At 36.0% G+C, this 27,256-nt stretch overlaps 1 protein-coding gene across 1 annotated transcript in view; it reads right to left on the reverse strand.

Annotated features, from left to right (window-relative positions):
- Positions 1–27,256, reverse strand: part of ANKRD12 (ankyrin repeat domain 12) — a gene marked incomplete at its 3' end in the record, with an annotated part of 109,845 nt that overhangs the window by 61,566 nt on the left and 21,023 nt on the right. The window contains exons 2-4 of the mRNA XM_079717028.1: positions 20,354–20,491; positions 8,484–8,631; positions 816–884 (exon numbers count right to left, since the gene is read on the reverse strand). Coding sequence (XP_079573154.1) covers positions 816–884; positions 8,484–8,631; positions 20,354–20,440 — 304 coding nt within the window. The 5' untranslated portion in view covers positions 20,441–20,491. The remainder of the gene's footprint in view (positions 1–815; positions 885–8,483; positions 8,632–20,353; positions 20,492–27,256) is intronic.

The following is a 27,256-nucleotide window of genomic DNA, read 5'->3' on the forward strand; positions in this document are numbered from 1 at the left end:
GCTTTCAGCATAATTTTAAGAATAATTATTTGGTTCTATACCAACCCCACAAATTTTTTAAATGAATACAAGGTATATCAGAAACAGAAATTTTATTTCAGTTTTTAGAGTTAAATGTCATATGCTAAAAACTGGACATTCAGGGACTGAACAATATTTTGCATTTAAAAAGTTCAGACATAAGAATGTAAGCTCATTAAAAACTAAAAAAACAATAATCAAAACACTTTAATTTAGTTTTCACATACTAGGGGATACATTTACTCTTTAATGGCATTTCTCCACGAAACCTGGTGTTTTAATCTACTTTTAAATTCAACAGGGGCAGCAAAGTCAATACACTAAAGAGGTCAACTGAAAATTTTTAGATGTGTTTTTAAAAAAACACTGCCATGTTTGAAGAGTAAGATGACACTGTCTATCAAAATCACTACACATGGTATACCGTGTGATGGGCATACAGCTAAGACACTAAGGACCCCGGGCACCTTCCCACAGGCGTTGCTGCACGTCACAACTCCAAGGCAGTGACTTTCACACTTTTCTACATGAATGGTGCCCCCAGGTTGCGCTGCACACCTGAGTGGCTGTGTGCAGGAGTCCTGCTTGTAACGTTCACACAGAGCATGTCTTGGACATGATGCACAGGAGATCTCAAATGAAGACTGGAAAGTCTTGCGTCACTCATATAGTTCACTTATTCAACCACAGATACCTATATACTGGTTTGAAAATAAGTTACTTATAGTACAATAATTAATTATAAATGTGACAGAAACCACTGGCTAAAGAGGAGCCCCTGATAATCTAATTACCTGAGTATGTCCTGTAAGAAGACATAAGTCTCTCCCCCCAATTTTCACTTGTATGTCCTGGATCTGAATCTACAGAATAAGAAGAGACAGGAGAAAAGAAAAAAGCATACGAAGGGAAATGCAGAATTCAACAAACCAACATTTTTCAAAAGACCACAATGATGTATCATTGTTTTCCCAAAAGATAATTTTTAAGGTAAAGCCAAAAGTACATTTCAAACACAGATTTGGCCAATACCTAAGATTTCAGTTTCTTTGATCTTAAAGTTGAAAAAGTCAACCACGTAGTTTGCAATAATAGTTATTACTGAGGCTGCTTATTAAAACATATCATCTCTTTTGAGGATATATTTTGTCAATCTCTGAATAATGATAGAAGAGGCAGTACTCTTATCGTGTTTTTCTGTTTAGAATTTGTCTTTAGAAAACTTGAATGGACTTGCATCATTCTTTTTGTTCTATGAGTGCCAAAACTATTCAGAAGACAATAGAACATTTCGGACTACAGTATCATTCTAGACCACGGACCTTTCTATAATTTATAAACATTTCAAATAACATGAATTATTACTGACCACTACAAAAGATGTCTTAGAAAGAAAGTAGCCTAAATCAAAACAAGGTTTATCAGCTAAGAATATGGAATGCTGCCTAACAACTCAATAAATTAGAGAACTGACTTCTGGCAGTATGGCCAGAGCAAATAATTTTACTTACAAACAATACACTGTTTTAACTCAACATAATATTATTCTGATCTTCACATTCTCAATTTATTGGCTTATGGTCTTCTCTCCAGGATGATCATTACAGACATTATTCATGAGTTGTTAGGTGTAAGGAAACAAAAGTGTTGGGAAAAAAACCAATTTAGAGAACAACTCCTAAACATAGTATTTGAAAATTTTAAAGATAAGCCTAAAAGTTTAGTGATGAGAAGGCTTACTCAATCAAAGGGGAAATCGTTAATAAAATAATATTTAGACCAATTCTAGAGCAAGTGGGTAAATGGACTGAATTACAAGCCTTTCAATAAACACTTATATTTCAAAATTTAACCCATTAAGTTAGCAACTAGAAGAATTCTATGAAGAATATTTGTCATTTCATTTAAAGATAAGCAAAAATTTTAAAAGGGCTCCATAGGTTGCAAAGCAAAGAAAAAGGGGCAACTAATAAGTTGCACCAAATCGAATTAAATGGATTATTGAAAGCAGATCATATTACTGTGACAGATGAAAGAATAGTGGATAAAATAAACTTTCAATTATATTCATTAATATAAGGAAGTAGTTTATCCAAACCTTCCTTTGGAAGTAATTAATCCATCCAGACTCCACATACCCTTTTGGCTTTTACTCAAATGAGTATGCTTATTTTGGGGGCGTTTGCATGTGTATTCTTATAAAGATTTAATTAAGGAGCTAGAAAATTAAAAGCTTCCATATCCTGTCCTTTTACTCAACTACTTCTTCCTTCAGTGCTATACTGAGACTAGACCATAATGAGACTATTGTTATCTATGAGGTTTTTGTAAAACACTGAGTGCTAAGCAGAGCAATTCTCTCACCCTGATATGTTCTTTGCAGCAAGGCAAGACAAGCAATACCTATATTTTAAAAGCCATCTTTTTTGTTTTCAGTTGAAGTATAGTTGATTTACAATACTGTGTTGGTTTCAGGTGCACAGCAAAGTGATTCATTATATATATATGTATTTTTCAGATTATTTCCATTATAGGTTATTACAAGATACTGAATATAGTTCCTGTACTATAAAGTAAATCCTTGTTGTACAAGCCATCTTTTTAAGTTAATATTCTGTTCTGGATTGCAAGAGAGTAAGAAAAATATCAAGAATGATTTTAAGAGTGTGCACTGCGTTTGAAAAATTTTATAATAAAATATCAGGGAAAGGGACAGAGTAAATCTATAATAAATAATCACCACGAAGAGCACCAAAAGAGGACTATCCTTATTAAGCAAAGCACTAATTTTATCTGCTACTTTAACACAGTTACCAGAAAAATTACGTGTTTTCTTTTTTTTGTTTGTTTGTTTTCTTTCTTTTTTTTTTTTTTAAAGTTTTCCTCTCCAAATTTGCTTGTGTCATTAAATAGGGTAAATCCTTTAATGGCATCCAAAGCCTCGGGAAAGTAGGCCTTCTACGGCTGGCTGGCAGAGATTTAGTTCAAAACATTTGAACATACTCTACAACTGCGACCACGGACTTTGGGAACAGATCATATTGTGTCTCTTTACATTTTCTCCTACCACATTTATTTACATATTACTTACATATGCCACAAGAAAAAAAAATCAGTAAGGAAATAAATAATGTCTATTAAGAAGAAACAAATATTTTTTAAAAAGTAAAGAATGTTGTATTTTTTTTACTTATCTAAACATGCAAACTAAAATGAAGTACTACTGGTTTATCCCTATAGATACTTAGAGCTATCAAACCTAAAGAAAAACAAGTGCCATGATGTTATTTGAGATTAAAGAACATAAATATACTGCTGGAGCCTTTATAACTATGTATAACTATTTTGAAGAACGTTATAGAAATGTTTTACCCTTTTAACCCTGTAAACGTACTCTTGGGAATGAATAAGAAAGAAAAAATTCAGGGTATAATAAAAATACGATCTGCAAAGACACTCTATGGCATTACTCACAACAAAATAATTGCAAATTTAGTTTGGAGGCTAAGAAGAGATTCACTCACGTGTAGCCTCAAGATAATTGCTCAGTACTCTCAAGTTAAGGGACTGTCACGGCATCCTTTGGATGCCATTAGTCTAGGAAAGAAAATAAGTATGATTTTATGACGGATAGTGTAGGAAAAAAGTTCCCTTAGGTAGAAACATTAATAACTTAAAGATAATAGCAGTTATCAGTTATTAATTACTATGTCAAAAATTTTATATACAGTAACAGTATTATAAGGTGCCTACTCAGTATTCATTCTCCCCTTACTAGGAATACTCCAATTTTGATCAGGGTGACAATATGCCCAGCTCAAAAATATTCGACTTTTCAGACTCCCCAGCAACTAGGGGAGCCTAACCAGTTGAGGTGCAGGCAAAAGTTTCTAGGGAGGTTGTTTCATGAGTAAAAAGGCAAAAGTCTCTCTGGGAGAAATATACCCCTGTCTTTGGTCCTTCCTCTCCTCTTTTCTGCCCAGGAAGGATATATCCTGTGACTATAAGGCAAAATGCTTAAGGACAAAGGCTACGTATGAGCTAAGGGTAGCAGAGCAGAAAGATGAAAAGAGCCCAGTCCTTGACGGTGTTACTGAACTGCTATACCAACTCTGGACTGCCTATGCCTGGTCTTACCGCATTAGATGAAAAAAATCTCTATCTATTTAAGTCAGTATTAGTTTTGTTTTAATTAATGTATCACAAACTGATTTTACATGATATGTCACTTACAGGTCACAATTTTCTGAAGTTGGTATTATATGCACTTTTATAGATGAGAAAATTGGGACTTACAAGGAACTCAACTAATTTGGCCAGGGCTAGTAGGTGGCTGAGCAAGGACTCAACAATAGTCTGTCAGACTCCAAAGCTTCTGATAATAAACACTACGCTATGATTTCCTTCTGTTATAATTACAATAACTTATCTGGTCAGGATTCTAGACTAGGAAAGATTAAAAGTAAAAGCTAAAAGTAGGTGATAAAGCAAGCTGATGCAGTAGCTGTAAGAAATAATTTGTCTTCTAGATAAGAAGTAGTTGCTTCCATAGGTTCAATGAGTCATTGTACAGATTGGCCTCAACATTTCATGGGACAAAATTTATAAGAATTCTCTAATATGATAGGACAATGTGAGGTTGATACTGGAATGATATAAGTAGATATACTGGAGATTTGCTGAAATGAACAGTATTATGATACAGCTATAAGAATTCACTGGCATGACTTTGAATTATGCTGTAATTTTCCCCCAAACTTTATGTGAATTTCTTTTCTAGAAAGTGCTATCTTTTAAAAAAAATAAACATTAAATAATTGACAATTTGGAAAGTTTAAGACACACTAGGGTATCTCAAAATGAAGACTAGGAATGACTCAGCCGGTTGATGGCATTACTGCTGATTTTGAGGACCACTGAATCTTCCCTGGACAATATGAATGTCTTAAAAAAATAACGACCGTGTTTTATAAAAATAATGTATGTTTATTATTTTAAAAATTCAAGGCATATAAAGAATACAAAGAAGAAAGTAACAAATCATCCCAAATCCTGGAAACAAAATGTTAACATCTCATGAGCATCATGCCAAGCATCCTTCTAAATGTATATAAAGACAGAGGAACTAGTAGAGAGAGAGAGAGAGAGAAATCAACTTATGTAAGAATAAGAAAATATCATTCATATGTGCTATATTTAAATAAAAATCTGTAAGATTAACTTTAGTTTAATCCAACATAAAAAGAAAAGAAACTAAAGGAGTTGCTCTTCTCTATAAGAGATACCATATACTAAAATATAAACACACACATATATAAACATATAGGTAAAATTTTAAAGATTAGAAGTTTTAAAGATTAAAAACATATTTCAGTTTCAGACAATTTCAGTTAATCCCTTGCTATGAGAGATGATGAGTTGTGTAGCACTCTTAGCATTTTCTCCTTATTCCCCACTCCCTATTCTTTTATTTTTCACCTAAGTCAGGGCTTATAATATTTACATTTTTGTTCAGGACCTTTAATAAACCCACTAGGTTTAGGGTTAGTTCTACAATGAAACGGTCTTTATATTTAAACAATCTTATCTTTCTGTATATGTCTTAATGTATGTCCTGTGTGCATATGCATACAAATATAAAGAATATGACATAATGCAAACAGTACATATTATTTCATAACCTACATTTTTACTGTGTATACTATGAACATCTTTCCATACAGTTTATTCTTCTACAATGTTATTTTTAAGGGTAAAAGATCATATTTCTTCATTGGATTTACCATAATTTAACAAATCCTACATTTCTTGACAATCTTTTCCTGTTTTGTTTTTTCTATTATAAAGAAAGCTGAGAGAAATATACTTGAAGATAATTTTTACTCTCATCAATAATTATTTATATAGAATAAATGACAAAAGAAAGAATAAGTCAAATGTTAACAAACTTTTAGTTTGTAACATATGCTGTTATATCTACCTTCAATAAGGTAGTTCCATAATTTAGACAAACTAAAGCAAGTTCCTGTTTCAAACCAGTGACCAGTTTGTATCATTTAAGCCAACGACAGTTTTGTCAATCATTGTAAACTCTATTTCTTTGAGTACTATTAATACATTTCATATATTTCTTCACCAACCGTAATTCTCTTGTTCTGAACTACTTGTTTGTATCTTTTGTCCATTCTCCCATTTCTGTATTTTTCTCTTCACATTTAAGAGAACTTTAATTACTAATTATAATAAGATAAGGGTTGTCATATATGTTATAAGTATTTCTCCCTTTTATAGTTTATTCTGTATAGTTTCAGCTAATGATTTAACATTTTAAAAAGATCAATGTCAAATACGGGGTTTGGTGCTATAATTATCTTTCATATGGAAAATATCAGTTAATGGTACTCTGGACTCTTTTTTAAAAATTATGAAAATAAGACGTTTTGCCTTGGGCCTGGGGAAATTCTTCTTAATGCTTTGGATGTGTGTGCATGCAAAACTAAAGCCTTCATCTGTTATTTACAAAAATTTATAAATTCAGCCTACCAAAAATATAGATATACATGTTTAAATCCATCAAAATCTCATTTAATGTTAGCCATGTAACCTTTTCAAAAAAAAATAAAATAAAATAATAGTTTGTTTTATGAAACAGTCTTAGAGAGAGCTGCAATGTCCCACTAAATTCAAATAGTGGAAAGACTGTAGCAGGGGATAAGCATATAATCCAATCAATAAAATATGAATTAGACTATGTTTATTCAGTGCCTAAAGTTCATGTCTTCCTAAGTCTTTCTTTTATTTTACACTAAATAAAAGACAAATAACCCACTGGATCTAATAACAAAGGTTCTCACGGGAAGTATATTATTTTGAAAACTTATTTCTAAGTCCCTTCTTCAAACTACTAGTAGGATTATCACTGTCACTGGAAAACAAAACCTGGTTAATGTAAGTACTTTAAAAATGACTAGCAAAAGGGTTTCTAAGGAGAGAGTATGAGACAAGTTAAATCTTGTATATTTGAAGGCACAGAAGCACCTTCTTCTCAGCTAAGTGACCTAGTAATACCTTGAGAACAATGCGTAAAAATAAGGAGGGTCAAGGGCTTCCCTGGTGGCGCAGTGGTTGAGAGTCCGCCTGCCAATGCAGGGGACACGGGTTCGTGCCCCGGTCCGGGAAGATACCACATGCTGTGGAGCGGCTGGGCCCGTGAGCCATGGCTGCTGAGCCTGCACATCCGGAGCCTGTGCTCCGCAACGGGAGAGGCCACAACAGTGAGAGGCCCGCGTACCGCAAAAATAAATAAATAAATAAATAAAATAAAACAATAAGGAGCCTCAAGCTTCAAAAAATAAATAAATAAATAAAGGAAAGAAAGATTCTGAACCTCTAGAAGACAGTGTAACTTAAAATGAACAAAGCACATAATTTCTTAATCACTCAAAAAAGCAATTTTCAAGTTTAAAAATGTCATAAGCGTTTAAGAAAAATTTTTAGTTCAAGCTAAGAGAAACAGCCAAATACACAAAAGGAAACCTACTTACTAACAGTGTATACTAAAATTAAGTATTTTCTAAAGATTAGCACAAGGAGTTTCAAAAGTCTAGGTTTTTGAAAATAGTCTTTCAAAAAGTCTATTTTCACAGATTCTGGAGTCAAGATCATTCCCATACTGATGATTAAGATGGCTAGAAAGATAAAAGTAGGATATGATCTCTGTACATAAATTTAGCATGTAACACTGATTTTCTTTGAGTGAAACTAAAACATTCTTAAGAATAGATCATTACCAATACTTCATTCAGGGGCTAAAACAATTATGATAAACATATAACGAACATTCAAGTTTATATTAGTTTCAAGAAACGATTAGTTCAGGGTTAAAATACAACCTAGTAATTTATTAGATAGTGGTAATAAGGTTTTAATCTATTATGAATAACTGGGATTTACTGATGTCAAGTACCATTCCTGATATAGGAAAAGTTTTTGAGGAAAAAAGTACTATGAACTGGGCTTAGGAAGCCTCAATATTTTTCTTCTTTTTTTTGAAAGGGACATATTTCTGATTCATTTCTGAATCTAAAATGCCTAAACTTTCTTTCTTTGGTGGGTTCAGCAATTTGTTCACAAAAACTCCACAGCTTTTTCTCAAATCTACCGTATCAATGCTCCATATTACTGAGTAAATTTTCTTCACTGAAATGCTCCCCAAGAAATTAAGTTCTTAAAGTAGTAAGAAATTTGTAATAAACACTGAGACTAAGAAAAAAAGCTAATTGCTTTTATCTATGATAGAAATCAAATCTGGGTGAGGAATATATGAATTTCTGCCCCAATGATAAACCTGAAATTCTGAAATACAAATATTTCTCTCTAAAATGCAGTGAACGAGGAATGATAAAGAAAATCACAGTAAAAAAAGGATTATGATTTTACCAGAAAACAACAAAATTTCCTACCTGTGTCTGAATCTCGTTCTTCATTTCTTGATGGGCTGATGGTAAAAGGAAGTTTACGTTTCATGGACGATTTCTCTTTCATCTCCTTGCCCATATCACTCCGATCAATTTTTGGAGTTTTGCTATAGGATGCAATCTTGTCTTTACTCTATTAAAAAATTAAATATGAATAAACTTAAAACAATATTAGCTGAGCAATACAGTATTAAAAAATACTTTATATAAAGTAGAAAGAGTATTACTACAAACCATCGTTGTCTTCAATGTCCTTAAGGCCCACTTTCAACAATCATAATGTGTTTTCTAACTTATTTCATATTCCCTTTTACTTAGTAATAAAATTTAAAAATAACAATAAAACAAAATATCTTGAATATAATGGAACTCTATGTCTAAGAAAGACATCATCACCAATAAACAAATATATAAATAAGAAAAAACAGTCTAGATTGAATTAAGCAGATTGTATTTTATTAATACCATGTGTCCACTCATTTAGATAAAGTATCCTACCCTTATGCCTACAGGAATTGCCAAGTTCACTCTTATGATCCAACATCTGAATTGGTACATACAGCACATCTAACTGGGTTATGACAACTCCTTTGGAAAAACATGCTAGATACTAAGAACTAAGCCACATCACCTAGCAGGTGAGCGTAAAAACTATGATAATAAATGATAGATATCATAACCATAGAGATTTTCAGAAAAAAATGAGAAGTAGACTCAGACTGCAGAAGACACGAGCTTTCGACCCAAGCCAGAAAATAAAGGAAGGAAGAGTGGGAAGAAGGGGCATAAAAAAATACTGAATTTTTTAAAAAGTAGAATTTATCAATGAAAAGATGATTCAAAAAGAGCAATATAATAAAGCTTTTAGTGAGTCTAATCATGAAAATAATAAGAGGGAAAAAAAAAACCAGGAAAAAAGACTGGGATTGAGACCTAAAATACAATTCCAGAGGGGATATTAAAAAGTTACAAAAAAATACTGTATTCAGGGCTTCCCTGGTGGCGCAGTGGTTGAGAGTCCGCCTACCGATGAAGGGGACACGGGTTCGTGCCCCAGTCCGGGAAGATACCACATGCCGCGGAGCGGCTGGGCACATGAGCCATGGTCGCTGAGCCTGCACGTCCGGAGCCTGTGCTCTGCAACAGGAGAGGCTACAACAGTGAGAGGCCCGCGTACCGCAAAAAAAAAAAAAAATACTGTATTCATTTTTATACAATTACAATTTTAAGGCCTGGAAAAATGGATTGTTTTCTTGGAAAACATGTGTTACTAAACACTGGCTCATGAAAGAAATAGAAAACCTGAATAGACCTATGATCATAGAAAACAATATATAGCCAAAGATTTTAAGTCTAAAAAAGGTACCTATTCCAGAAGATTTTACGAGAGGTTTTAAATTAAAAATTCAGGGAAAATATATTTCCCATTTCATATAAACAATACTACAACACAGAAATAAGATTAGAAGATAACCAATCCATTTTACAAGTGCGAAATAAAACTAATACCAAAGAAGGGTTCAAGATAGAAATTATACACTAAATTGCTTATGAAATAAATGAAACAATAAACTGTCCAATCAAACTCAGTGCCTTAGAAAGATAATATATCATAATCAAGCAGGATTCACCCAAAGAATATAAGAATAGTTCATTATTAGAAAACCTCAAGACAATTCATTATATCAAAAGATTAAGGAAAAATCTTATTATGATGTTAATAGGTGACAATGACATGTAAATAGACCCTACATTCATTCTTGATAAACCTATTAGCAAATTAGGAAAAGAATGTGACTTCCTTATATCTTAACTGGTAAAGATTAGTGAAAAATAAAAGTATTTATTTCCCAGGTGTAAAGGAAAATCCTCTTGAGCTGTTTTTTTACTTCTGCTAATGAAATGGAGCTTCACAGGCATGCCTTTTGCTTATAAGGTTGTTTTAAAACGTCGATTTTATTATTATTCTGGTATAGTGAGGCCAACAGATCAAGAGAACGCTGCCACTGAAAAGAGAGTTTGTTACTCACAGCTCCCAAGAAGAGGGGGCATGCCGCACCATGAGGTGCCACCGGGGGAAGCACCTAGGAGGTTCAGGAAGCAGAGAGAGGGGAAGGAAATGTGAGTCAAAGCTTTTGTTGAGGTTTCCACAGGAAGAAAAAGGCAAGGCAGAGCAAGCAGGTTTAGGGTTGGCTAGTTTGCATAATTTCAGCAGACTCTAGGGTACAGGTGTTGTTTGTCTAGTTGTCTGGCACCTGGTTCTGGGGTGACTGTTATTAGGGCAGGGGGATAGTGGCCCAGAGTGTGAGAGCTGGATAGAGTTGGTGGTTGGGGATGGACTCTGGATTGGTTGGTTTGCAAATGAAAGGTGTGGTCACACATAAGTTGTTTATTATGTCTGAGAACTGAGTAGCCCTGGGAAGGGCAGTCTCCCCAGGGTCACTGAGGTCCCAGATGTCAAAGAATCAGAAACAAAAAGGCATGATTAGTAAAATGGTTAGCCAACAAAGTTCTAGAGATTTGTCTTAGAATACAAATCTTTGTTATTAAAAAAAGAATCTAAGAAAAACATTAGGATGTCCCTTCTCCCTTGCACTTGTGTGAGTAAAGATACTGTTCTGTGCCATAAAACAAGAGAAACCAATTTAATATGTTAAATGAAAAATGTTCACAAGAATTTATCAATCATACTCTCCTGTGCAATATGGTGATTAGTGTGAATATTCATTCCTGCTACCAACTTATTCTGTTCTCTGTAAAATAAAATTGTCCTTAAAAGTGTTACTTGAACAAAGTGTTTTTGTGAGAATCTTAACAATAAAAATTATTTTCAGATATGGGGAAAGTAACTTTCAAAAGAAATAGCTATTTCTGATTGTCTTAAAATTTCTATATCATCAAATGGTATAAATACTCTTGTCAATTCAGGAGAGAATCGCTGGCACATTCTTCTTTCATATCCATGACATAATAAACCTAACAGAGTCAGACTTTTTTATTTTACAATAGTTTAAGTCTTTTTCATTTATATTAATGATTTTCTTTCAATAACCTACAACAGCTATCATACATAGCAATGAAAGTATTAATGGCAAGACAAGAATGATCTTCTATCACTGCTGATATTAAACAATGTGCTGGTAGCCTTTACCAACTCAAGAAGATAGGAAAAAAATGAGGTAAAAATTTACCTAGAAAAAAAGAAAAAAAACAAAAAACAAAAAAACACTTGAAGTATATAAACCAAAAAAAATTTTTTTTTCCAAAATGTTAATGGCTGTCTGTGGGTAATGGCATTACAGGTGTGCTGGAAGACAATTCTCTATAGCTCTCTTGCATTCTGCACATCTTGCAAGCAGAAGCACTAAATCCCTTTATTCTATCTTTTCAAGGATATCTGTATAGAGAATAGCCTTGGAAGACAGAGAAAGTGTCTCCCTCTGGAGCAAAAGGTAGATCAGACCTGCTCACTGTTCAGTATAATAAATAATTTCTCCCTTTAGGGCAAAGGTCAGGTAGATTTATTGCCCATTAAAAAGATTTGGGATTCCTCTCCTATAATACAATCCATTGTATATGTAGCTGTCACCTGGCCTTCTTTGCATCCCTTTGTGAGAAACAGGGCTCAGAGAAAAGGCGCAAATGCTGATATATGGCTACTGCGATTGCTATGAGAAAAAACGCTTTCCTCTCTATCTGACCCAGGAGTCTCATGTCTTCTGCCATAATCCATGAAACTAATTAGCTTTCAAGTAGGGTAAAACCTCAGATGCTTCATCTCAGACAAGGCAATTTCTATTTTCATTATTCTTATATACATTTTCTAATTCTTCTTTAATGAACATTATTACATCACTTGAATAATAAAAGTTCTCAGTTATCATGGGGATAGGAGATAATGAAGGTCTGAACTATATTGATGATGAAAAGGATAGGGCAGAGCTATTTAGAAAGGCAGACGATTAACATCCACCCTCTCACACTTTATGAATTTAACCCGGGTTTTAGCTTACCAGAAAAGGTTTGATGAAAGATTTTGTTTTGCAAATTATAGCTAATTTATAGCTAAAAATGTCAGAGGAAAAAATTTTAAACTAAAACCAATGGGGAAAAAATTCCACAGATTAGCAGTGAAAGGATAAAATATTTGAAGAATTTTGAGGAGACATTTTTTTTTTTTTTTTTTTTTTTGCGGTACGTGGGCCTCTTACTGCCGTGACCTCTCCCACTGCGGAGCACAGGCTCCGGACGCGCAGGCCCAGCGGCCATGGCCCACGGGCCCAGCCGCTCCGCGGCATGTGGGATCCTCCCGGACCGGGGCACGAACCCGCGTCCCCTGCATCGGCAGGCGGACTCGCAACCACTGCGCCACCAGGGAAGCCCGAGGAGACATTTTTGATGAACCCCTGACTATTGTAATATATATATATATTTTTTGCGGCCCGAGGAGACATTTTTGATGAACCCCTGACTATTGTAATATATATATATTTTTTTTGCGGTACGCGGGCCTCTCACTGTTGTGGCCTCTCCCATTGCGGAGCACAGTCTCCGGACGCGCAGGCTCAGCGGCCATGGCTCACGGGCCCAGACGCTCTGTGGCATGTGGGATCCTCCCGGACTGGGGCACGAACCCGTGTCCCCTGCATCGGCAGGCGGACTCTCAACCACTGCGCCACCAGGGAAGCCCTGTTGTAATGTTTAACATGGTAATAAAAGCACTCTATATAAAAAGCATATTGCTATAGAATGGATTATTTAAAATTATGGTCTATTTAAATGCATTTAAAAATCAAACTTTGGTTCAGGTTATTTTTTAATTTAGAATCTTATAACGGCAATGTCTGTCATATTAAGCTGTAAATACGGTCTGTATTTACATAAGAGAACAGCTATATAATATTCATTTCTAAAAATTTTATGGAAGGAAAACCTCAGCAGAAGCTAGAGGCTGGTTTCAAGGCCAATCACTCACCAAGAAAAGACAATCCTAAAAATATGCTTTACAAATAAATAAGTGAATAGGATGCTCATGCCACCTTCTCTCCTCCCCTCTCTTCTAACTTTATTTTGTCCAAAGAAGCAGTAGTAACGTGGTCTATAAGCAAGAAATTTGGAATGGAAATTATGGCCCTTCCTCTCTTAAGGTGCAAATAAACAGTTCAAATATCTATTTAAAACTGAAGAAAATTACTTCTAACAACAGCTTTGGATGTCAAGCTGCTCGGAAATCCCAAAGCATGGCAGTAAGCACCACGCATACTGCCTCAGAAGGACTTTTGACCGTTACCCAAACAAATGTGTGATCTTGAAAAAAAACACTGAATGATTAAACTGAGACTGAGAACAGTTAAATATATCCCTTTAGGTAAGCCAACTATTAATAATTAAGGAATTTAATAGTTTGTGTTTATTCTTCCTATTTTATAAATCTAATGATTAATAAGTATTCTTAACTTACCTAAGCAATATTTTTAATAGAAATACATTAGTAAAAAGTGTTTGCTTTTTGCTTGCCTCTATAGTTTTAAGAAATCACACTGTTACGAAGGCAATGGTCAGGACTACTGCATATTTAGTGGCAATCTTCAAAAAATAATATGAAGTACCTAGAAAAAATAATATGAAGTACCTAGAAGAATAAGCTTCAACAACTTTAGCCTTATAAATTCAAATCCAAAAACTGACATCAAGTAGCTCATATGTAATTTCACAAATGCAACCTTCACTATATTTAAACATTTAGAAATAAAAGTTATAATTCTTTCCTCAAATCTCACATTGTACTCTGTCCCCACAACTCTCCTGAGGTCACCTTTACCCAGGTCACTGTAAGGTATCGCTACTGACAATGGCCTGGTCTTTCCTATTAACTGTTGTGTCATTTGGCACACAGACCTCCTCGCCACTCTTCGCCGTGTAACTACTGCTTCTCTCTCTGTCCTTGCTCCCCCCTCTCCTGACTCCTAAAATATCTGAATTCCTCAGGGTATGCTCTCCTCCATTCTTGCCCCACTCTCTTTAGGTGACATCTCGATACCTATAGATCACTTTTCCACAAATCCTCATACATTTATTTCTAGTCTAGCTGTTCTGACCTCTAGACACATATCTAACTAATACTATCTAACTGATACTTCTATTGGATGCTCCGATGACCAACTAAATTCAACAAGTACAAACCAAACATTCTTCTTCAAACAACCTGTCCCTTTTCCTGAGTGTCCTCTCAGGGAATAGTCCAATCAACTTCAGAGTGGACCCAGACAACTTTTTCTATACATACACAAGTTTCAGTAATTCAATATCTTTTAGATCTGCCACTTCTATCCCCACAGCCATCGCCCACACTGCCTTCTGCTTGGATTTTTAAATAATACTCTAACTGGTTTCTGCCATGGCCCTTCCCTTCTGGCTCACTGGCTACAGGATAAATTTCAAGATCTTTAGCAAGGAACACAAGGTCATAATGAACTGGTCCCTGTCTAATGCTTATCTCCTACCCTCCATCTTTCACAGGCTACATCCTAACTCTGTATGCACTACTTTAACAGATTCTTGTCTTTTTTACGTCTCCTGCTTAGTCTACTCTTTACTCTCATTTTCCTGCTAGTCACATACTTGAGAATCCAGATTAGGTATCTTTTCTACTGTGAGACCACCCCTGAACGCCCTAGAACTGACTGCTTCTCTCCTTTGCCCCATTATTGTACACTCAAATACTTTCATTAGTGTGAACAAAGTATGGTCCCTGAGACCATTTCAGGGGAAATACAAAGTCAGAAATATGCTCACAATAACACTAAGATGTTAGTGTATCTTTCTTTCTCATTCTCTAAAGAATGTGTATTTGAGTCTTGAGATTACGTGACAAGAGATATCTGAACATCTGGATTGCAGAAGCGATGAGAATCTGGCTATCTTTCTGTTAAGCCACACAGTAAAGATATCTGCAAAACCAATGACACTCTTCTCACTGATACTGTCTTGGAATATACAGTTGTGTTTCATAAAAATATATTATTAACATGTAACAGTTATACTGTTTTTTAAACCAATTAATAAATTTAAATTTTTTCTCAGTTTTAATTTCTGATTGTGTAAATGTCAACAGACATACCCACATACAGAAAAGCCCTTTAGCCTCCTCAGTTATGCTAAAAAGTATCAAGGGGTCCTGAGAGCAAAACACTTCAGACACAGAGATAGAGCAATTACTTAAGAGTCTTCATAAAGATTTAGACCAAACCTTAACCTTTTTTTTTTTTTTTGGCCACACCACGCAGCATGAGGGATCTTAGTTCCCCAACCAGGGATTGTACACATGCCCCCTGTAGTAGAAGCGCAGAGTCTTAACCACTGGACCACCAGGGAAGTCCCACCAATCACTTTTATTTCAAGGGTCATAGGAGAGGCACACAACACAATAAGCATCCTATGTAAGGTTTGTTGAATAAAATGAATAAATTAGTGAACTCACGCTCCTTTGGCACATTAAAATATATTTGGGGAAACTTCTGTCTATAGTAGAATGAAGATATTGGGAACTTATCTCTCCAAGGAACAACTATAAACCTGGACAAAATTGTTGAAAACCACCATTTCAAGGCTCTAGAAATTGAACAAAAACAACAAATTGAGAAGCATTTTCAACAAGAAAAACTGCTGAACTATGGATAAGAACAGTGATTGTCTTCAGCATTCTTGCCTGGGGTTGTTCTCATTTCCTGGCTAATGCTTAGTTTGCATGAAGTAGTTCCAGGGTGGGGCTGGCAATGAAAACCAGCATCTTTGCTGCCAGAGAGTCAACTTGAATTGACACAGAAGGCCAAAACCCCACCACCCAGTCACTCCGTTGATAAAAATAGCAAGCAGGGTAGGAAAGGAATGGAGTGAAAAAAAACCCCATAGTTCTATTAGCCTATGGCTGTGGTCCCACTGTGGGGGAGCAGCAGCCAGTAGACAAGCCAGAAATTTAACAAGGAGATTGCAGAAATCAGAGAGCCACGGGGCACTAGATAAGACAGCCACTCATCCCTGGCACTCATCCCTGGCAGACAGGCTAAGTACGTGGAGAAGACCTTAGAAGGGCTAAGCTCTGCACAGACCCCTCACTGACAGGGAGACTGTGTACGCACACCAGGGAGGTCTACAAGGGTCCAAGCTCTCTACACCATCCTTAGTCAACGAGGAGCCTGCACACATGAGGCAACTCCTGGGTGAGCCCGACAGAAAGTAAATGCTAGGGCTTACCTGAAAAATGCCTGAACATTGAGCACACTCCCCAACACACATGTATATCTATCAGTGGAAGGTGGAAGCCTTACTGGCTCATGGTAAGGCTTACTGGCTCACGTCTGAGCACAACGCCTGACCAACCGATGGTTGCTAACTAATCCACGTAAGTATGGGGCAACCCCTAGAAAGCAAGACTAAACAAACAAACAAAACCCCCAAAAACCTAGACACCAGTGGTTGTGACAAAGTAACAAACACTGCAAAACCTGACATTTTACTAAAAGCAAACAAACAAAAAACTAGCAACAGTTACAACTCTTAGGTGGGAAATAATGAGAATCCAGAGCTGCTATAATATTATGACCTAAACTGTCCAGTTTTCAATAAAAATTACGGCAGCTGGGAAAGCAAGGAAAAAAGTATTCAAGGGAAACTTCTCTGAGTAGGCCAAGATAGGTTTGGCAAAGTCTATAAAGAGGAAGGAAGGGAGGGAGGGAGGAAGAAAACAATGTTTAAAGAATTAAAGTATGACAACAATGACTTAAACAGAGAATATGAATAAAGAACAATTACAAAGAAATACTGGATTTGAAAAGTAAAGTGACTGAAAATGTATTAGGTATGTTCAACAGCAGATGTGAGATGACAAAAACAAACAAAAAAAATCAGTAAATTCAACACCCCAAATTTCATGAAAACCATTAATCTACAGATCCAAGTAACTCAAAAAACCCCAGGTGGAATAACTGCAAAGGGATCCTAAACACATTACAGTCAAATAAAAGAGAAAAGAGCAACAACAAAAAAAATTCATCACAATTAACGGCTGACTTCTCATCAGAAACACTTAAAGCAAGAAAGAAGTGGGACAACAATCTACTAAAAGGAAAAGTCAAATAAGAATTCTATATCCAACAAAATAAAGGCAAACAGTCATGAATGACCACATACTGTAGAATTCCATTTATATGAAATATCCAGAATAGGAAAATCTATAGAGACAGAAAGTAGATTTATTTGCTATCTAGGGCTGTGGGGTTTGGGGACAGAATGGGGAGTGACTGCTAATGGGTACATAGGGCTTCTTTTTCATGTGAAAATGTCCTAAAATTGACAGAGGTGGTGATTGCACAACTCTGTAAATATACTAAAAACTACTGAATTTTACATTTTAAATGAGTAAATTGTATGGTATGTGAATTATATCTCAAAAAACCTGTTTTTTAAAAATGGCAAAATCAAGATATTCTTAGATCAATGAACACTGAGAGAAATCACAGCTGAAGATCCGTCTTACAGTAAATACTAAGGAAAATTCTTATAGACTGTAAGGAAATGACACTAGACAGTAACCTGAATTCATAGGAAGAAATTAAAAGTGCCAAAATTGGTAAATTTGTAGGTAAAAACAAAGAACTGTAAAAATATATATTTCTCTTTAATTCTCTTATTTCTTTAAAAAATAAGACTATAAAACGATAATTGTGACATTCTGTTGTTGAGTTAATAACAAATGTAGATATAATCTATACTACACAGAGAACACAAAGGAAGGGAAGGTAATGGAGCTATACTGGAACAAAGTTGCTGTATTATACTGGATTTAAGTCAATATTAACCTGTAGTAATTAGCATGCACATTATAATCCCTAGATCAACATTTTAAGAATATAATTTAAGAAACATAGTTTAAAAAAATCATAGAAATTTAAATAGTACACTGAAAAATAGTTTTTAAAAAAAGGCAGCAAAGACGGGAGAGGAAAAAAAGACCTGAAACATAAGAACAAAGAGCAAAATGGCAGATATAGACCTAACCTTATCAATAATTACATGAAATGTGAGTGGATTAAACACTGTAATCAAAAACAAAGACTGCCAGTGCAATCAGGCAAGAAAAGGAAATAAAAGTATTCATACTGGAAAAGAAGTTAAATTATGTCTATAAGCAGATGACATAATCCCATATGTAGAAAATCCTAAGGAATCCACAAACTTTTAGAATAAATGAATTCAGTAAGGTCACAGGATATAAGATCAGTATACAAAAATATTTGCATTTCTATGTACCAGCAGTGAAAAATCCTAAATGAAATTATCTATAATGGCATCCGAAGGAATAAAATATTAATAATTTAACAATAAAAGTGCAAGATTTGTACACTGAAAACTACAAAGCATTGGTCAGGGAAATTGAAAATCTCAATAAATGGAGAGATATTCTGTGGTGATGGACTGGAAGACATGTTAAGATGACATACTACTCAAAGTGATCTACTGATTCAATAAAATCCCTATAAAAATTTTAGCAGGCTTTTTTTTTTTGTGGAAACTGACAAGCTAATCCCAAAATTTATATGGAAATGCAAATGACCCTTAATAGCCAAAAGAATTTCTGAAAAGAACAAAGTTGAAAACTTACGTGTTCTGATTTTGAAAGCAGATTTGGGGTTGCTTGGACTTTGGGGTGGGAACAGGGACACACTGCAAATGGGCATAAGGATCTTTTAACAATGATGGAAATGGTCTAAACTGTATTGTGATGATGGTTGCACAACTCTATAAACTTACTAAAAATCCCTGAATTTTACACTAAGTGGGTGAATTTTATGGTCTATAAATTACACCTCAATAAAGCTGTTCAAAAAAGATTCTACATGAATGTTCAGACTCTTTATTCATATTAGCCAAAAACTGGAAACATTTCAGATGTCCTTCAACAAGAAAATGGCTTATAGGAAGAAAAGAACTTAAAAGAAAAAAAAGAAAAATCCAAAGAAAGAAAAATTCAAAGGTAATGTGTAAAACTAACTAGATAAAGCAGAGACTAGGGATAGTGAGACCACTTAGGAGACAACTACAGAAGTCTAAATAAAGGTTTTGAGGGTCTAAATTAAACAGTAATGAAAAAGGATAGATGTAAAAGGGCAGAATCATGGGTCATTGGCAATGACTAATAATAAACAACAAAAACGGTTAACATTTATTGAGCACTTACTATATACCAAGCATTGTACTGAGTATAACACTTAAGTCATTTCACTGTCACAATTCTATAAAGTACTGTTGTCCTCTTTTACAGAGAGATATACTGAATTTGGAAAAGTTATGTAAATTTATCCAAAATTATAGACATGGAAAAGTGAACGGCTACTGTGTACGTGTGTTTCAGTACCAGGGGTCAGGGGGAAGAGATGACAAATGATTGTGAGGTCTTGGATCCCCAGCCTCATGATCATTTCTCAAGTAACTGTGTGATCTTGGTGATTTTGTTATTTTAGGGAATGAAAAACAATCTCACTCCCAGGATCTGGCATCCATACGGCTTTTTATTTTATGCGCAGTTACTAAAAATACGAAATCATGGGAATTCCCTGGTGGTCTAGTGGTTAGGACTCTGAATGTTCACTGCCGAGGGCCGGGTTCAATCCCTGGTTGGGGAACTAAGATCCCACAGCCAATGGGTGTGGATAAAATAAAATAAAGTAAAATAAAATACAACAAAATAAATAAAAGTTATAATTAGAAAAATTTTTAATAAATAAATAAAAATACTAAATCAGGAGTCTTTTTCACAATTTCCAAAGAGTCAACAAATATTTAGCATAATCATATACCTTTCTTCCATATGGTTTTTCTACCATATTGCTGTCACTGTCAGAATTTTCACTCTGAACTGGTTTTGTGAACCCAGATTTGGGCATCTTATAGCTGTTCAACTAGCTTCTTCTTTTATCAGTCTTCTCATCCTGGATCTGCAAAGAATGGATATATAAGGGTTATTTGTATACGTATGCAATAAAACCTACTTAAAGTTTATGCACCACAATTAGTGCAATTTGGTTTCTTCCATGTCTCTATAAGATAATTTATTTTCTCAGAGAGGCTATCCTAGCCTAAAGTAAGTTTTCATTTAACAATTTGAGCTTCTAATTAAAGTTCTCTTGCTCAAGTCCATTCAGCTTGTCACTGAAAAGAGAACTACTTTTATATTTCTTCCCATCTTCTCTAGACTAGTATCTAACCTCCAGCTTTTTGGGTAACCAGCAGCAGTCCAAGTGGAGGCAAAGTGTTTGTCACCCCACCCAGCATGGCTCCAGTGGCAGGAGCTCCTAACAGATTCTCTGGTAGTTCTGCACTGGCCTGGAAATTATTTCTAAAGACTCAACCAAGAACTTGATAGGTGTGATCAGTAATTTTACAACGAATTCTATTTTAAGTTGAATTAAGCCCTTACTACTTAAAATCCCCAGAGTGGTTTATTTTCATTCACTGAACCCCCAGGTATTCAGTCACTTTATCAACCTATTCACTGATTTAATCCTTATCATACTATATTGTAATTATCACTTTACATATCATTTTCTTTCCAACTTGTTTAGCCTTCTGTCTCCTCCTCTACAAGCTGATTTAATAGGTCAAAGAGCCTCTTACAAGCTTTTTTTTTCTCTTAGAAGTTTTTGCTTGAGAGATCCAGAAAAAATTCCAAAATGTGGGTTTTACATATAAAAGGGGTAGCCATGAGGTTAGACCTGTGTTGCTGTCTGATGACCTATTAGTCACACATGGTTGTTGAAAGTTAAATTAATTAAAGTTGGTACCACACTACATAGTGCATCTGTGTAGTCTGCACTATTATTATCTACTCTATGACCACAGGAAGCTCTACTGCACAGCACTGGGCTAGACAGGCTGCTGGCCAACAGGAACAGGACCTGGGCCACAACAAGAAGCACAATGACTGACAAGCCTAATTTTAACCACTTCACACTATAAATTTCCTATAAATGGGTATCATAGATATAAGTAAGCTATATTCTAGGACCTATATGAATTATTAAAACTCAGACATCCTGAACAGAAAATTAGTAAAATCTATATTCTTCAAATGGTTCTACTAGTGCTTTAAAATCTGTTTGGTTTCAATAGAAACAAAACCAAAAAACCCTTAAATGAACTGAGTTAATTGATAAATTATTAAAACTAGTTTATATTAATCTGAATGTAGCCAAATTAGAGTATACTGCAACACAAAAAAAACCTGCCACAGTTCAAATAGTTCAAATCTTTCATTTTATAGAGGAGGAAACAAACTTGAAGAAATAAAGGAAACATTTTGACACTACACAGAAGAGGCAAAGTTTCCCTTGGGGTCATTTAACTGTTTCTACTATTACCATATAAACGGAATCATTTAAACTTAGTACTGTCCTCAAAGCCGGCCCTATGCAAAGCTTACAGAGTTAGAGTTACAAGTCATATATAAAGAGAAAAATTCTGACTCAGAAGCAAAACCAAGGTGCATAATATCAACAGGCATTAACCTAGGCGAGACTGTGAAGATGAAGCAGTTATCTCCTTTTGTAGACCAGGCAAAACAAGTCACTGGTGAATGAAGAACTGTCATAAATATTTTTGGAAAAAATTAAACGTGGCAATAATATTATATGAATAGACTGTATGTTTAAAAAGCTTGTATTATTTTTCAATAACTGTACTTGGGGCTTCCCTGGTGGCACAGTGGTTTAGAGTCCTCCTGCCAATGCAGGGGACACGGGTTTGAGCCCTGGTCCGGGAAGATCCCACATGCTGTGGAGCAGCTAAACCTGTGGGCCACAACTACTGAGCCTACGCTCTAGAGACCATGAGCCACAACTACTGAGCCTGCGTGCCTAGAGCCCGTGCTCCACAACAAGAGAAGCCACTGCAGTGGGAAGCCTGTGCACCGCAAGAAAGAGTAGCCCTGGCTCGCCGCAACTAAAGAAAGCCTACGTGTAGCAACAAAGACCCAACGCAGCCATAAATAAATAAATAAATAAATAAATTTAAAAAAATAATAATAACTGTACTTGGAGAATTTTAGCACTAACAAAACTCACAACTGGATTTTTAAAATATTACTTCAGTCAACAAAGTACTTAATAAATAATTAGGTTCTGGGCCCAAGATATATACTGTAATCCTTCGAACAATCAACGCACAAAGAGATGATCAAAATCACATTGGGTAAATTAAACTTGAATATTTGAAAATGTACAAATAACCCAACAGAAGGCAGAAAAAGAAATACTGAGGAGGGCTTCCCTGGTGGTGCAGTGGTTGAGAGTCCGCCTGCCGATGCAGGGGACACGGGTTTGTTCACCGGTCCGGGAAGATCCCACACGCCGCGGAGCGGCTAGGCCCCTGAGCCATGGCCGCTGAGCTTGCGCGTCCGGAGCCTGTGCTCCGCAACGGGAGAGGCCACAACAGTGAGAGGCCCGCATAACGCAAAAAAAAAAAAAAAAAAAAAAAAAAAAAAGAAATACTGAAGAATGAAAAACAGAAGGAACAAAGAAAACAATAATAAAATGACAGACCTAATCCAAACATAGCAATAATTATATAAAATGCAAATGTTAAACATACCAATTAAAAGACGGATTGTCAGAGAAGAGAAAAAAAATGACCAAACTATATACTAACAAGAAATTCACTTCAAATATAATGGTATGAGTAGGTTAAAAGTAAAAGAATGGAAAAAGATATGCCATGCAAGCATAATCAAAGGAAAGCTGGAGTAACTGTATTAATATCAGACAAAACATCTCAAAGCAAAGAGGGACATTACATACTATATACTGATAAAAGGCCCAGTTCACTAAACATGTATGTAACTAGCAACAGAGTTTCAAAGTACAAGAAGCAGAAAACAACAAAACTGACAAGAAATAAACAAATTGACAGTTACAGCTGGAGGCTTCAACTACTCTCTCAGTACGACAGAAAATCAACAAGGATATAAAAGAACTAAAAGAATGCCATCAATTTGAATTGACTGGATCTAATTGACATTTACAGAAAAATCTGCACAACAAACAGAATACTCATTCTTTTGAAGGACACACATAATATTCACCAGGCTAGGCCACATCATGGATCATAAACAAACATTAATAAATTTAAAATTAAAATGATAAAGTTTGTTCTCACACAACAAAGAAATTAAACCAGAATCAATTATAGAAAGATAAGAACATATCCAAATTAAAAAATGAAAAATCAATGAGGCTAAAAACTGGTTTTCTAAAAAAAAAAAAAATCAATAAAATTTATAAACCTCTTAGCCACACCTATTAGAAATAAGACAGAACACGTTACAAACTTTATATAAATAAATTCAACGAATTAAATGAAACAAATTCCTTGAAAGGCACATACTACCAAAGCTCACTGAAGAAAACAATCTCAATAACTCAATACTTATTAAAGAACTTGATTTCATATTTAGAAACAAAGAAAACCCAGATGGCATCAATGGTGAATTCTACAAAAAACATGTGAAAGAAATATTACCAATTCTACACAAACTCTCCTGAAAAGGAAAGAGAACATATTTTATGAGGCCATCAACACCCTGATAGCAAAACAGAACACTCTTTTACAAGAAAACTACAGACCAATATACCTCATAATCCATATAACAAAATCGTCAACAAAATATTAGTAAATCAAATCCATCTTTATAAAAACGGATAATACATCATGACCAAGTGGGATTTATACCAGAAACTTGAGGTCAGTGTAATGTCTGAAAATCAATCTATGTAATTCACTGTATTAACAGACTAAGAGGCATAACCATTTCAACAGATATAGAAAAAGCATTTGATAAAATTTAATACCCATTAATGACAAAACTCTCAGCAAACGAGTACTAGAACAGAACGTGAATGCTTTCTTTCTCTCCTAAGGTCAAGAATGAGGCAAGGATGTTCGCTCTCATCACTTTCCCCTCCCAGCTTTCCTGAGGTATAACTGACAAACAAAAATTGTATATAGTTAAGGTGTACAATGTGCCAATTTGATAAATGGATACATTGTGAAAGTGTTAGCACAATCAAGTTAATTAAGTACCATCTCCTCAGTTAGCATTTTGTGTGTGTGTGTGTTGAGACCGCTTAAAATCTACTCTCAGGCTTCCCTGGTGGCGCAGTGGTTGAGAGTCCGCCTGCCGATGCAGGGGACACGGGTTCGTGCTCCCGCCCGGGAAGATCTCACATGCCGCGGAGCGGCTGGGCCCATGAGCCATGGCCACTGAGCCTGCGCATCCGGAGCCTGTGCCCCGCAACTGGGGAGGCCACAACAGTGAGAGGCCCGCGTACAGCAAAAAAAAAAAAAAAAAAAAGTCTACTCTCAGCAAATGTAAAGTATACAATACAGTATTATTAACCACAGTCACCATGCCGTACACTAGGTCCCCAGAACTTACTCGTTTTATAACTGAAAGTTCATACCCTTTTACAGTATATCCGCATTTCCCCTACTCCCAAGCCTCTGACAACCACCACTCTACTACCTGCTTCTGTGAACTCAACATTTTTAGATTTTACATCTAAGTGAGATCACACAGTATTTATCTTTCCGTCTGGCTTATTTCACTTATTTAGCATGTCCTCCAGGTTCAACCCTGTTGTGACAAATGGCAGGATATTCTTTTTTTTTTAATAGCTACTATCCCATTGTAAATGTATATACAATTGACCCTTGAACAACACAGGTTTGAACTGTGAGGGTCCATTTGTATGTGGATTTTTTTTCTTTTTAAATTTATTTTTTGGCCACACTGTGGGGCCTGTGGGATCTTACTTCCCCGACCAGGGATTCAACCCAGGCGCCCTACAGTGCAAGCGCCCGAGTCCTAACCACTGGACTGCCAGGGAATTCCCAAGGATTTTTCTTTTTTTTCAATAAATACATACTACATTACTATATGATCTGTGGTTGGTTGAATCCGAGGATGTGGAACTGCAGACACAGAGGGCCAAATGTAAAGTTATATGCAGATTTTTGATTGCACACAGGATTGGCGTCCCTAACACCCATATTGTTCAAGGGTCAACATTTTCTTTAATCACTCATCCATCAACAGACACTGAGGTCGATACTATACACTGGCTATTGCAAACAATGGTGCAATGAACATGGGAGTACAGCTAATTCTAATTTCATTTCCTTTGGAAATATACCTGAAAGTGGGATTGTTGGGTCAGATGGCAGTTCTTTTAATTTTCTGAGGAACCTCCATACTGTTTTCCATAGTGGCTGCGCCAATTTACATTCTTACCAAGTGTGCAAGGGACCCTTTTCCTTTTTTTTTTTTTTTTTTTGCAGTACGCGGGCCTCTCACTGTTGTGACCTCTCCCGTTGCGGAGCACAGGCTCCGGATGTGCAGGCTCAGCGGCCGTGGCTCACAGGCCTAGCCACTCCGCAGCATGTGGGATCTTCCCAGACCGGGGCACGAGCCCGTGTCCCCTGAATCGGCAGACGGACTGTCAACCACTGCGCCACCAGGGAAGCCCCTACTTCTTCCTTTTTGATTTGGATGTCTTTTCGTTTTCTCGCCTAACTGCTCTGGCTAGGACGTATAGTACTATGTACTGAATAGAGGTGGTGAGAGTGGGCAAGCTTGTATTGTTCCTGATTTTAGAGGAAAAGTTAAGTTTCTCACTGTTGACTATGATGTTACCTGTGGGTCTGTTATATATGGCCTTTATTATATTACATTCCTTCTATACCTAACTTGTTAGGAGTTTTTATCATGAAAGGATGTTGAACTTTGTCAAAAGCCTTTTCTGCATCTATTGAGGTGACTGCACCACTTCTATTCAAAACTGTACTTACTGATGGCCCTAACTAGTTCAATAAGGCAAGAAATAAAAGGTATGTAGCTTAGAAAGGAAGAAGTAAAGCAGGTTTTATTTCTGGATGACATGATCATCAATGGAGACAAACGCAAGGTACCTATAAAGAGGCTACTAAAACTTATAAGTATAGGAAGGACAAAGGATACACAGTCAATACATGAAAATTTTGTTTCTATATACTAGCAACAAAAAGTTGGATACTGGGCTTCCCTGGTGGCGCAGTGGTTGAGAGTCCGCCTGCCGATGCAGGGGACATGGGTTCGTGCCTTGGTCCGGGAAGATCCCACATGCCGCGGAGCGGCTGGACCCGTGAGCCATGGCTGCTGAGCTTGCGCGTCCGGAGCCTGTGCTCCGCAACAGGAGAGACCATAGTGGTGAGAGGCCCGCATACCGCAACAACAACAACAACAACAAAAAAACCTCTAGTGTATACCACATGTAAAGTAGATAGCTAAGGGGAAGCAGCTGCATAGCACAGGGAGATCAGCTCGGTGCTTTGTGTCCACCTAGAGGGGTGGGATAGGGAGGGTGGGAGGGAGGGAGACGCAAGAGGGAAGAGATATGGGAACATATGTATATGTATAACTGATTCACTTTGTTATAAAGCAGAAACTAGTACACCATTGTAAAGCAATTATACTCCAATAAAGATGTAAAAAAAAGAACCAAGGTGTCTTTTTTTTTTTTAAATGTCGGTTCATTGGTTTGTTTATTTATTTATTTTTGGCTATGCTGGGTCTTCGTTTCTGTGGGAGGGCTTTCTCCAGTTGCGGCGAGCGGCGGCCACTCTTCATCGCGGTGTGCGGGCCTCTCACTATCATGGCCTCTCTTGTTGCA

The sequence above is a fragment of the Hyperoodon ampullatus genome (genome assembly GCF_949752795.1).
Source record: "Hyperoodon ampullatus genome assembly, chromosome: 13".
Classification (NCBI taxonomy): Eukaryota; Metazoa; Chordata; class Mammalia; order Artiodactyla; family Ziphiidae; genus Hyperoodon; species Hyperoodon ampullatus.